The 13,765-nt window shown below is 41.8% G+C and overlaps 1 protein-coding gene across 2 annotated transcripts; it reads left to right on the top strand.

Moving 5' to 3' along the window:
• Nucleotides 1–2,422: 2,422 nt before the first annotated feature.
• LOC102717573 (allene oxide synthase 2-like) lies at nucleotides 2,423–5,841 on the top strand. 2 transcript variants are annotated; one of them, XR_005812929.1, is made up of 2 exons: nucleotides 2,423–4,054; nucleotides 5,567–5,841. XR_005812929.1 is itself a non-coding variant. In XM_040529457.1 (1 exon), the coding sequence occupies exon 1, from the start codon at nucleotides 2,457–2,459 to the stop codon at nucleotides 3,912–3,914; it is 1,458 nt and encodes a 485-aa protein (XP_040385391.1). In that variant the 5' UTR covers nucleotides 2,423–2,456; the 3' UTR covers nucleotides 3,915–4,408. The 2 variants fall into 2 exon arrangements, 1 of the variants encoding a protein (XP_040385391.1); XM_040529457.1 differs by lacking the exon at nucleotides 5,567–5,841 and having other exon boundaries at nucleotides 2,423–4,408.
• The last annotated feature ends 7,924 nt before the right edge of the window (nucleotides 5,842–13,765 follow it).

Genomic DNA, 13,765 nt, shown 5'->3' with positions numbered 1-13,765 from the left:
TGATGGACAGAGCAATGAAGGTATGGACGGAGAAGACGGGTTATCTTCTTTAAGGATGACAGACCACCCTCTTCCTGTGGGAACTCCTCTTCTCTTGTTGTGTACCCTCAATTAGGTGGATAATGGGCGGTGGCATAGAGGAGGCTTGTTCGTGAAGAGTTGTGGATGTTGGGCCTTGGTTCTTAGGCATGCATGTCAGTTATGTCTGGGGATGGGTGAATATCACTAGCCAAAGTTATGGTAGACCTCTGGTCAACCAAATGATAATGATGTTCTTAGGAGTCATTTCCCTCCTTGGAGGTGTTGCTATGGCATGTTTTATCCCTCCCTATAAACCTCCGGATGAAAACCTCGAACTGTCTCGAATAAGTGGTGGTGATGTTTCACGTTGAGTCATGTTGGAGAAACTTACCTATGCGAACAAAGCTCAAGAACGAGTGGTGGTGGTGGTGTTTCACGTTGTTAGGTGCATGAAAGCTTGAGAACGATAATATGTGTTGCAGTTTTTTTTCTAGAGGCGCTAGTGCTTTTCAGGTATAGGTCGGAGTGCTTGTTAGTCTAGGTGGTGTCTGGTAAAGAACTATGGTGTTGTCTCAATGATAAGCTAAACAACTTGGGCTCTACCGAGTTACATGTTATTCGTGTGCTGTTAGGTTCATTTTTTTTCCTGTAACCAATTTAGGGTTTGTACTCCTTAGTAATTGAAATATAATCGGTAGTTGCATGACGATTTAGTTTCGAAAAACATTACAACTCCAGTTTGTTATATGACCAGTTCACATAGGAGTTCCGAGGGACACTTCGGTCTTCTGGGAGTGATTGTCTCCACGTTTAATCAACTTGAAAATGATATACTACCTCCGTCCCTAAATATTTGACGATGTTGACTTTTTTATATGTGTTTGACTATTCGTCTTATTCAAAAAAAATTATCAAATATGTAAAGCTATATATATGCATAAAAATATATTTAACAATACATGAAATGATATAAAAATAATTAATAATTATATATATTTTTTGAATAAGACGAGCGGTCAAATATGTATAAAAAAGTCAACTGCGTCAAACATTTAGGGATGGAGGGAGTATAAAACAATCGTTACAATATCATATTACAAACTACCAAATTTCTACAGTGTTATCAGGCCAACACACGTTTTAGCAGTGTTGAACAACAAATTTAACAAGATAGATTAATATGAGTTATATCACTTTATAAACATGCAAATTTAAATTTAACTTCTATAAGTTGTAGCAAAAAAAACAAAACTGAAACTAAGTATACGCATATTCATAATTGTTTTTGTTGTTTTTGCTACAACTTGTAGATATTGAATTTAAACTGCATTTGTAGAGTGATATAAGTCATATTTGTCTATATTATCAAATTTTTTCATATTTTTTATGACAATTTAGATGACATGCAAGCAAACGGGTGGACATCCACCCATGTGCTAAAAAAACTAAACTGCTACCCACAATTTTGATGGTATGCAATAACAAAACCCTCAGCTTTGGAATATACCAAAGCCAATTTGCCAATGTATCAATAAGGTAATACTACTGTGAACATCACATTAGGATATAGTTCTGATTAGTTGACCGTATTCTGATTAATCAGTCGAGGATACTCAAGCTGTTTAAACATTGTGTTCTCATCTGTTATTAATGTAAATATATAACTTATACATCACCCGTACGTGTAATAAGAACATTATGATAATAAAAGAAAATCGCTGGTAAACTGGTACAAAAGCCACGTGATTCTACCGGTACCAAGTCTCCCGTCGGCCCTAAGATCGACGCGATCGCTTTCCATGCACACCTACGAAATCACGAGGTGTTTATTTATAAGTTTATGGATAATGGCGTGTTTGGTTGTATTTTCCGTCCGTTATTATATTTTAATAGATAACATAATTAAACTTTTGAGTTCGATACATGTTTTGATGATTCATCTTTAAGAAAAACTTATGTAATTATAATTTAGTTGTTTGACTTTTTGGTATAAAATATAAAAAAATTTAGTACAAATATACAAAATGATAAGTCGTGCTTAAAATTCTTTTGATAATAAAATAAGTCACAAGCAAATAAATAATATTTCTATAATTTTTTAAATAAGACAAATTATAAAACATTAAAAAAATCAAACATCATGAAACGGGGGAGTATTTCTTTTGTGATTGGATCTATCACAAAACATATTTAAATCATAAATTGTGTATTCGTAATTTTTTTAAAAAAATAAATAAATAAGACAGGTGCGTCACAGTGCAGCTATGCGGCAACATTTTAAACTACAAACAAACTTCCAGCCTGTTCTGAAGAGTTCATTACAAATGGATCGATAGATGGAGATGAGCTATATATTGAGCAAAGCTAGCTAAGAGGCACATTGTTCCAGAGAACTAATTAATCCATCGATTAATAGCCAAAGTGTAAGTTTGGACATGGAGGGCTCCGGCGACATGGACGCGGCGCCGCTCCTCCGGCCGGTGCCGGGCAGCTACGGCGTGCCGTTCTTCTCCGCCGTGCGCGACCGGCTCGACTTCTTCTACCTCCAGGGCGAGGACAGGTACTTCGAGTCGCGCGCCGCGGCGTACGGCTCCACCGTCGTCCGCGTCAACGTCCCGCCGGGCCCGTTCATCGCGCGCGACCCGCGGGTGGTGGCGCTCCTCGACGCCAAGAGCTTCCCGGTGCTCTTCGACGTCGACAAGGTCGAGAAGAGGGACGTGTTCACCGGCACCTACATGCCGTCCACCTCGCTCACCGGCGGCCACCGCGTCTGCTCCTACCTCGACCCCTCCGAGCCGAAGCACGCCAAGCTGAAGCAGATGCTCTTCTCCCTCCTCGCCTCCCGCAAGGACGCCGTCGTGCCGGTCTTCCGCTCCAACTTCGGCGCGCTGCTCGACGCCGTCGAGTCCAAGCTTGCCAGCGACGGCAAGGCCGACTTCACCGGCCTCAACGACGTCACCTCGTTCGAGTTCATCGGTGAGGCCTACTTCGGCGTGCGCCCCTCGTCGTCCGCCGCGCTCGGCGCCAGCGGGCCGAGCAAGGCCGGCAAGTGGCTGATATGGCAGATCTGCCCGGTCTTCACCGTCGGCCTCCCGATGATCATCGAGGACCCGCTGCTGCACACGGTGCCGCTGCCGCCCTTCCTCGTCAGCTCCGACTACAAGGCGCTGTACAGCTACTTCTCCGCCGCCGCGTCGCCGGTGCTCGACGCCGCCGAGGGCCTCGGGCTGCCGCGGGAGGAGGCCTGCCACAACCTGCTGTTCGCGACGGTCTTCAACAGCTACGGCGGCCTCAAGCTGCTGCTCCCGGGGATCCTGGCCCGCGTCGCAGAGGCCGGCGGGAAGCTCCACGAGAGGCTGGCCACGGAGATACGGGGCGCGGTGGCCAGCGCCGGCGGCAACGTGACGCCGGCCGCCCTGGAGAAGATGGAACTGACCAAGTCGGTGGTGTGGGAGTTTCTCCGGTTGGACCCGCCGGTGAAGTTCCAGTACGGCCGCGCCAAGGCGGACATGCGGGTGGAGAGCCACGACGCGGCGTACTCGATCAAGAAGGGGGAGATGCTGTTCGGGTACCAGCCGTGCGCCACCAGGGACGCCCGGGTGTTCGGCCCGACGGCGGCGGAGTTCGTCGGCGACCGGTTCGTCGGCGAGGAAGGGAGGAAGCTGCTCAAGTACGTGTACTGGTCGAACGGGCGGGAGACGGAGAGCCCTAGCGTCGGCAACAAGCAGTGCCCCGGCAAGAACCTGGTGGTGCTCGTCGGAAGGCTCCTGCTCGTCGAGCTCTTCCTCCGGTACGACACCTTCACCGCCGAGCAGGTCGGCAAGGCCGCCGCGAAGGTCGTCATCACCGGGGTCACCAAGGCTGCAACCTCCGTTAGTCATGGTGCTGCTTAAACCTCGCCGGCGGCCGGTACTTTCGAAGATCACCGGCGGCAACTCGTAAGTGTACGGTGGTCGATCGTCCTCGCATCCACTGCACCAGCGCCACGTATGGATTACAAGTATTAAACATTCGACCACTGTTTTTAGAAAATGTACGACATTTTAAACATTCGACTATTGTTTTGTTCAAAAACTTCTTAAAATAATTGTTTGTTATGTTTTAACTTCTCTAGTTATTAAAATTACTTGCAGGTTTTTTATTTACGAATTTTTTTAATAAAACAAATGATCAAACATAATGTCCATAATTTAAAGTGTCGTACATCTGAGAACACGAGTAGTATATACTATTTGCGTGGCTAAGCACCGAGAAGATTGAAAGCCTTTTTTTTTGTTTTTATACTACATGTTTCATCTTTGAAATTGTAAAAGTGTATTTATATGTAACAGTGCAATTGTACTCCGTAATACCCTTCTTTTAATACGCGTTATAATATTGGTGGAAACAAATACTTGTACTTTCTTTCCATTTTCGTATCATATTAATTTTCCTTTCCTGAAATCACACGTATGGACTGTTTCCAATTATTTAATATTACTGGTTTTGGTATAAGGCACCTGCCTGACTTTTTAACTTAAAAAAATTCACTGATATATAAGACCATCTCCAAGAGTATGCTAATATTTTATTTTTTAAAAACTTGTATTGAGTTTATCTTAAAAATATTAGGTGTAAAAATTACACACTTCTCTAAATATGAATAACTTGTATTAACAACATATATTTTTGTCCTAAATTTAGGATACTAATGAGCTAATTTTAGGCATGTGTAAATATTATGAATGTATTTGATAGTCTACTGGAGATATATTTTCTAACCCAATTTACGAAATTCAGTTTTAGTGATCAATTTTAGACATCTTGAAGATGCTCTAATCACTCCGAAATTAGTTTGCCAGCATGCTGCTGGTGCATTACTGAACAAGCCCTATCCTACTGCTCCAAAAGGCCCACCTACATACATATTACTCACTAACCAATCGAACTAGAATGGGCCTCAAGATCCGGCCCATGTATGACGTAGGCCTTGACCTCTATCCAGCCCCAACCAAACCCTAGCACAAGCTAGTTGGGCTGATGCAAAGCTAGGTGTCATCCACTACTACACCATGCCACATGGTATTTTTGATGGGTTGTGCCTGTTGACCTGTGCCAAATGTACTATTGGGCCCTGGAAATAATACGCTAGTGCTGTTGAATTAATGGAATAAGTTCACTTGACATCCCTTAACTTTACTTCAAGTTTGTCTGAGATCCCCAATCCTCAATACCAGAAATCTCTACCCCTCAACTATTAAAAACCATGCAAAATAGGTCCCATGGCAGTATTTGTTCCCCGTTTTTCAATGTGAAGTGAGCATTGTGCTGGAATTATTTGTCAAGGACTTCCCTGTGTCTACTCTCTGTTGCATATATCATTTGTTACCATGCCAGTCCCCCCTCGCTATTGTCCATTGCATTTCAAATGATCATTGATTTTTTGCTTACCTTAAGCACTTGTTTTCATCATTATATTTTTCATGTACAACTCTTAAATTTATCATGCGACTAATAATTATTCCTTGATGTTGCATGATTTGTCTGGTGGAATGCTATAATGAAGGGTATGGTTGGGTGACTACCGAGTTGAGGTCAGTTGGCAGGAGATGCTACTGCTCGATCATCGTCTCTGGCTGTCGATGATATCGAAACTGTGAATTTAGTTAGATTCTGACAAGTGAACAACAAACAGATAGTTAAAACTTAGAAGACTTATTTTGCATGAACTGGGAGTTGTAGACATACGAAGTTCTTATTCCTCTTTCGCATGAAGCTGAAAACTGTTCAATGTTGAGGTATTTTGATGATACTGCAAAACTGAATTGGTAACGAGCTGAAAATTCCAAGAATTGGAAACAGTGTTGAGCTTTGCTTAATTTGCTTTTCTCTAATTTGAGATGTTTACTGAAGCACCTCTGGGCTCACCATTCCAGCGATCACAAACCGCAGTTTAGATCCTAAAGTTGTGATGACTTTTGGAGTGTCAGCCATGCTTGTTAGACATTCCCATGTGATGATCTCAAATGTTTAATATCTCTCTTCCGTGAAACATTGAGGTCAGCACAACGATGCACAAACTGCACAGGGGAAGGGGAGGTAGGCATGCATGTGTGCTCGTTGCTTGCTAGCGCGACCTGCACAATGGCCATCGGTGACATTAACACTGCTCCGGTGCTGTGGGATCCCATGGTCGACGGCCGGCCTCCTCTTCGGTCGCGGCCCTCGCATCGCTGCCACTTCCCCAACCACGACGACAATGCACAGGCATAGTTCACCCCTCTCGGTAGGCTTGTAATCTGGTTTATAATCTGCTATTGTACCAACTCTCGGTAGGCTTGTCAGCTACCACGCAGCATGGGCGCCCTGCCTGTGGCAGCAACGTGGCACTCTCACAGTCACATGACCTCCTATCGCATCTGCACTGCCAGAGCATGGAGGTCGATGCGTTTGTCCGGTTTGAGGTGTGCCGATCGAGCCCAGATTTTCGCCACATTTGGCATGGCCGTCGCCCGGCCGGCAGGAACTGTGTTTTATTCTGTTTGCTATTGGTTCACAAATGGCGTTTGATTCGATCAATACATATTGTTCCCTCTTGCAAAATGAGAAGGAGGCGCGGCAAAGCCATCTACTAGGCGGTGGTGTCAGCAGTAGAGTGTGCCGCTGCGTGGCGTCTTCATGCCGTGAAGGCTAAGCTAGATCACAAGGTGGGGTGGAATGGAGAGCCGTGGACCAGCTCCTACAACCCCCCTGCATCTCCCTCCATGTCCTCCTCCGGTAACAAACCATGGGAAATCATGGCCAATTGAGCGTATGTTTTAGATCCATGGGTTAGAAATAGACCGGAACCACACGACTGAAATGGTTTGGATTAGATTAGATACAAACCACTAAAAGATTGATCGAATTGGTTTGGAGGTTAGAAGTGACAAGTGGAGTGAACTGGTTTGGTACGTTGACTCATGAGGAAATGGGTTGGGGCTGTTTTGGGTTGGATACTCTAGTTGGCCATAAGGCCCAAGGCTTGATGGCCCGGCCCAAGGCACAGCGTCGTGGCCCGGCCCAAGCACGGCATGGCTCGGTCGGTGTTGGGCCCAGGCTGGTTCGGCCTGACGGTTGGGCCATGCCTGGGCCGCACCATCAACACGGTAGACCGGTCCGGGATGGCCCGGTTCAATAAAAAAATTTTAGGACCTTTAATAGACTTAATTTATTCATATAAGGTCTAGCTTAAAAAGAGAATATATAAAATAGACTTATTCTAGCCATGTATAACACAGCCAAATAAGAAGAGGCGGAGATAGACTTATTTTAACCGCCCAAAGAAATGAGGGATCGAATATAGATTTATTTTTAAAAAAAAGCACGATAGACCATCGTGCCTTCGAGCCGGCCTGACACAGCCTGAGTGGTATTGGGCCGTACCTGAACCGTCGGCTCAGTGCCGTCCGCGGGCCAGCATGACACGACCCGAGATGTTGATCGGGCCGTGCTAGCCCGACACACTTTCGCACGAGCCCGACCGTGCCTAGGCCCCAGTTGGCCATCTACATTTGACTGCGGCTTATCGTCCATCGTCCATACTCCATATGGTATACTCCTGCTAAAACCATACCCATGTTGTATGTAAGAAGTTGACAGACGCGTGCGCCCACGGCTTCAGTCCCATCACCTGTGCTCTCTCAAGCACGCTCCTGAATTCAACGGATGCTCCTGCTCTAGAGATATCTGGCTGCATGAGGCCAATAGTAGTCCAATTTGTTGGGCCAGTTAACCAGCAACCAATATGACTTATTTTGCTAAGAAAAAACTTGATGCTTTGACTACTGATAATTCTGAATCAAATATCAACACTTCTATTACTATGCATTCTTCAACCCAAATGGCTGGCACTGTGATGTAACAGTACACCCCGAGTAGCAATCAAGAAAGAAAGCGGAGTAGTTCACATACAGCTATGGAATCAACGACCTAATCGATGCATGGTAAACCAAACATATCCTTCGGATACAGCTTGTTCAACTTTGGCCTAGTTCGGTAAGATGGGGTGGTAAGTTAACTTATCTGCCATGGAAAACGTAGTAATAGATTAATATATGATTAATTAATTATTAAAAATATAAAATAGATTAATATGATTTTTTAAAACAATTTTTCTACAGAAAATTTTTTAAAAAATATATCGTTTAGCAATTTGGGAAGCGTGCGTGCGAAAAACAAGGGAGGTAAGTTAATTAATGGGTGGAGGCGAACCCGGCCTTTGTATAATCTAAACAAATACAATTGTTTGTTTTTCTTTTGTACTAACACCCCTATCTCTTTTTGCTTTTATTTATGCTTATATGCAAATTTTGAATTTTCAATCTTAAATTTAGAGTTGATTTTAGGATTTTTTTTATCAAAGTTTATGTTCCATTATTGACATTTAAATCGCTAAGAATATATATAAAAAGTCTGAGGGTAATCAAACGAGCATTATATATATAGTCCGGCTCTTACAATTTTAAGAATAGATCTCAAATAGCAGTGTGATTCCTTCGAATTAAGCTCAAAACTACCAGCAGAGATGCTCTGCAAAAGAAAATCCTAGCTTACGTACAAAACACAAAAATGATTTGTAATGCGAGAGGTTCAAATTACATTAGTCTGTACATTCACGTGCTATACATTAATACTGATCTTCCTTCTTTTTCGTAGGATAAGAACGCGTGAGCGCTTCACCATTTACATTTAATATGAGAGAATAATTAATTTTTTTTGTCACTCTTACATTTACATTTAGTCGTGACATATTTACCGCTAGTCCCACTATCATAGACATAGACATATGATGACCAATACGTCATATATCTGTTATCAATCAATTTTAAAAGTAGTAAAAGTTAAATGCCACATACGAGCATTTCACAATTTAAATTTTACTAGAACAACTGTACATCAATCAGCATCTGTCCCTGGCGCATGGAAAACCTGCAACGGCAAAGAAAAAAACCGTTTAATATTGCCAGGGTTAAGAAAATTAAATATATAGTTTAATTAGAGGGGGCAATGCAAGGCCCCTTGCGCCGGTAATCTTCAAATGATCAGGAAATAATTTAACTTTCACGTGGTACACTATATATATACTCCATCTGTCTCAAATCTCAAAATAAGTTCACTTTTCAATTTTTGGATACAATGTTTAACTCTTTTTCTTATTTAAAAATTTTACGATTAATATTTTTATATTTATTAGATGATAAAATATGGCTAGTATTTTATGTGTTATTAGATTTTTTAAGTTTTTTTTAAAAAAATTCAAATAAAATGGATGGCCAAACACTGGACAGTGTAGAAACAAAAAGGAAAGTTTCTTTGGACGGAGATTACATATAATGTATGTGTATATATATATATATATATATATTCGTTCCACAGTAGACCTATTTATAGGTAATATTGCGATTAAGAAGGAAATACTTTGTTTTTCTTCGATAAGTAGGAATGTGTTGAGGGCACGAGCATACGTAGTTAGGGACATATGGGCACGTATAGTTACAACAATAATTATATTATACAGAAAAATAAATCTTAAATATAGAGCTGACGACCGTGATACTTGATTGACAACAAGCTAACTCGTGAGACTATAAATATTAGCACTTGTCATACAAGTGGCCATCTGGCCATGTTCTGACTAATAATAGCGTATGCATGATTTGTTTGATAGATAAGACAGAGAACAGCAGTTTAATTTGTCCAACTTCGAAATGGCCGTCTGTAACCACTGGATACATATCACTGTTCGAGTATCATTGATTAAAGGGAAAATCTTCAAATTTGAACCTCTTCTATCTGATCAAATTGGTTTTGATCGCACAGTTTAAAAGAGATGCTATTTGAAAGTAGCATACTCCTACTTGACAGTCAAGGCTCATGCGAAGTTTCCCTCGCAAAAGATTAAAATAAAATAAGTTCTTGTATGCATCGCTTTCTATTACTAGCATTCATGTAAAAAAAGAATTCGATCCGGTCGTCAAACTTAACGTTTTTAACTAAGAAACATCAAACTTCTATCTCGTTTGATCTGGATAAAGGATGATAAAATTCGTCTCTCGAATTCCCAAATCCAGATCAATATGACCTTCCAATAAGTTTTTTGGTTGAAATGATAATGTATTTTGTTAACCTGTGGAATGCTATGCCGCACATTGTTCTCTAAAGATATATCGGTTCACAATCTATATGCCAGTGATTTGCAATGTACAAATAAGTGATCGACTCTGTTATATCCTAGCTCTTTCGAACATTTGTACATTGCATCAAATTAGGATAGCTTTTTAGTTAATTTCTCATTAGCTTATTTTTATAGCTCAAATTTACTAGATGAAAGCTAGGGCAGCCCAAATGTTAGCGATCGAGGATCAGATGAATCACATAAAAAATGTTGTTCTACGTAGTTCTCTAATTAATTAATAGTGTTCTAAATAGCTGGCTAACATATTTATCGGTCAGTCTTATCAAACAACTAATAGTGAACTAAATGAGGCTATATAATTAAGGGCTAAATTGTACATAAAAGCAAACATCTATACCTTCTCAAACAGCTATAGCCAAACTTAACGGCAGCTATAGCCGGATATTTAAATCCCTGCTAATAAAGCAAAAAAAGAAGAACCTTCGTGGTAAATAAAAAACATTGTCCAAAATATACGAATGTTACTCTCTCCGTCATATTATAAGACTTTTTGGTTATACCTAGATATGATTCTTCTATTAATCAATACATATTATTTGCATATATATTTAGATTTATTAGCATTTATATAAACCTACGTAATACTATATCTCGATATTATAATAATAAAAAAACGGAGGCAGTATTTGTCGACTTTACCAGAAAAGCGAAAGGTCAGAGAACGAATGGTAGCAACCGACGAACCTGCAGTTAATTAGCTCAATCCGGCCGGCAACGTACGTGTCGTCGGTCGGTCGATCAGCCGAAGGCCGACCGGAGGATGCCGGCGAGCTCGTCGGCGGCGAGACAGCAGACGGAGATCCAGGCGTCGAGCAGCACCCACACGTTGCTCACGATGCACGCCACCGTCTCCCACGGCATCGCCATTGCCAACCACTACACAGCTCTCTTCGGCCTCGTCGCCCAATTTCCCGAGAACACATCTATGGACGGCCTCTGAATCACCTGGCCATGGAAGAAGAAGACAATGACGAGAGAGATGGAGAGGTAGGGGACGGATGGCTTCTGGTGAGCTACAAGTACAATCTGCCCCATGATTGATTCCAGGCTACACCAGCTCAAGCCAACGACAATTAACCATGACTGATCCTGAAATCTAAATGATTGGGCAGGCAGCAGTTTGGTGGAGATGATATGCATATCCACGTCAGGACGCTTCTGATGGCCGGTGCCAACCAGGATGTTTTTCCTTTTTAATTAGTTTTGTGGATTCCAGATGAAGAATAATTGGGTGACAAAGCATGAGCTCCCACATGCCTCTCTTGTTCATCTGCATGTTCCAAACATGTACTATCAATATAGCTGTACAGTTGACCTATCAATCAATTCTCACTTATTTATTTTTTAAATTTTCCTATGTACCCTCTCATTTTTATTCATTCCTTACTACCTCCGTTTCATAATGCAAGACGTTTAGTTTCATAATGTAAGACGTTTGATTTTTTTGGGTTGTAACGTTTGACCATTCATCTTATTCAAAAATTTAGTTCAAATATAAAAAATGACAAGTCGTGCTTAAAGTTCTTTTAATAATAAAGTAAGCCATAAGCAAAATAAATGATATTTTTCATATTTTTTTAAATAAGACAAATAGTTAAACATTGCAAAAAAAAAAGTTAAACATTTTACCTTATGAAACGGAGGGAGTATTTATTAAGAGGCACAATAGCTTTTTTTTTTCTCAGACTTATCTCAACTAAACAATATAAAATTACTTATTTTTGGGACGGAAGTAGTAGTTAATTACCCCTGCTCTATCTGCCAATGATCTTTGCGTGTTTACCTTGCCATTGAAAAGTTGTTGGCGCTCATTTCTTAATCATTTTTGGATATTTCGCTAATATAAGCCATGTCTTTGTAAAAACTTGTTGATTTGTATATCATCGCAGAAAATTGATGGAGGAATGATGAGAGGTGTTGGTCTATGTTGGAAATATGGTTTGGAAGGTTGATGTGTGTCGGCGTATGCGCGTGTACCAAATTTGGGTTAGGTTGTGACAAATGGTTAGTTTGGTCGATGTGTATGAAATGATGCAAGTCAACTTTCATCAATAATGAAGGCCGAGACTATATTTAGGGAGGAGTAGAGGTCTAGATTGATCAGGAGGCCATGTGATAAGACATGACTTTGTTGGAATCCTTATATATGAACCTTGGTCAACAGTGGATTAGGAATAAAATAAATAAGGGTTGACATACATAGCGATTGAGAATGCCTTATGATAAAGTTACAGACAAGGTGATGCATGATGGATGGACAAATGTGTAGAAGATATTTAGAATAGGCTTAAGTTCTGTAAATGAACTTGCTCGTTTTGCGCATGCATAGGGGTGCAAGTGAGCTGGCCCGCCAACCCTCTTGTAAGCTAATTAAGCGGGTTATCCAGCTTACAAGCGGGTTGACGGGCCGGCCCACTCACACCCCTACGCATGTGGCCCATGGCCACGTACATGCGTTGTTTGGCTGTGGCCTTTGTTTAGTAGCAAGGTGGCTAGGCCTAGCTTTGCCTAAGAGCGGACACAAGGCCCAGCAGGGAGTGGCACCCCCAAGAACATGTCTCTAACCCGTGTCCATTGTCTCCTTTTGATTGACGCACGTAGCCTGCGTGATTGCGTACATGAGAAGGATGCGTGCCGTTCCCTTTAACGTGTGACCGCGTGAGAGGATCGAATGAGGACTTAGCGCGTGCGCAGGAAGACAAACGATGGCAGTGGCTAACAAGTGGGCCTGGCAACGATGGTGCGGGCGCAAGGGATTATCCCGAGGAATAAGTTCATTTTATGTCGCTCAACTTATCATTTAGTCTATTTTTCGTCTTTGGACCATAAAACCAGATACAATCAGTCCCTAAACTATCAAAACCGGTACAAAAGAAGTCCCTCGGCAATTTTGAAGACGGTTTTAACTGACTTAGCACCTACATGGCTAGTTTGACTAAGTCCCCGTCCCACATGGCATTGACATGACGCTTATATGTCAATTATATATCAGAAAAACAGTGGGCCCACCTATCAATGCACATAAAAAAATTTAAATCACATGCCCAAGTGGATGCACAGTCAGCTACTCGAAAGAAATAAATATGGTGGGGCCCACGTGGGCCCCACATGTCATTCCTACTCCCCTACTTTTCTTTTGAGTAGTTGACTGTGGGCCCACGTGGGCCTAGTATTTTTAAATCATTTTTGTGCGCAGCTGACAGATGGGCCTACTGTTTTTCTTTGATATATAATTGTTACGTAAGCGTCATGTCAATGCCACATGAGACAAATACCTAGGCAAACTAGCCATGTGGACACGTCAGCTAAAATCGTTTTCAAAACCACCGAGGGACCTCTTTTACGCTAGTTTTGATAGTTCATGGATCGGTCGGTTTTGTGGTGCAAGGATGAAAAACAGACTGAACGATAAGTTGAGATAAATTGAGAAATCTCAATTGGACTTATTCCTCGTCCCGACGCTTGAGGGCTCACAAACAGGCCCGGCCTGGACATAGAATTCTCTGCCGCGTCAGTGAAATTTTGTGG

Source organism: Oryza brachyantha, chromosome 12 (assembly GCF_000231095.2).
Source record: "Oryza brachyantha chromosome 12, ObraRS2, whole genome shotgun sequence".
Classification (NCBI taxonomy): domain Eukaryota; kingdom Viridiplantae; phylum Streptophyta; class Magnoliopsida; order Poales; family Poaceae; genus Oryza; species Oryza brachyantha.
This window is presented reverse-complemented; position numbering and strand designations above follow the sequence as displayed.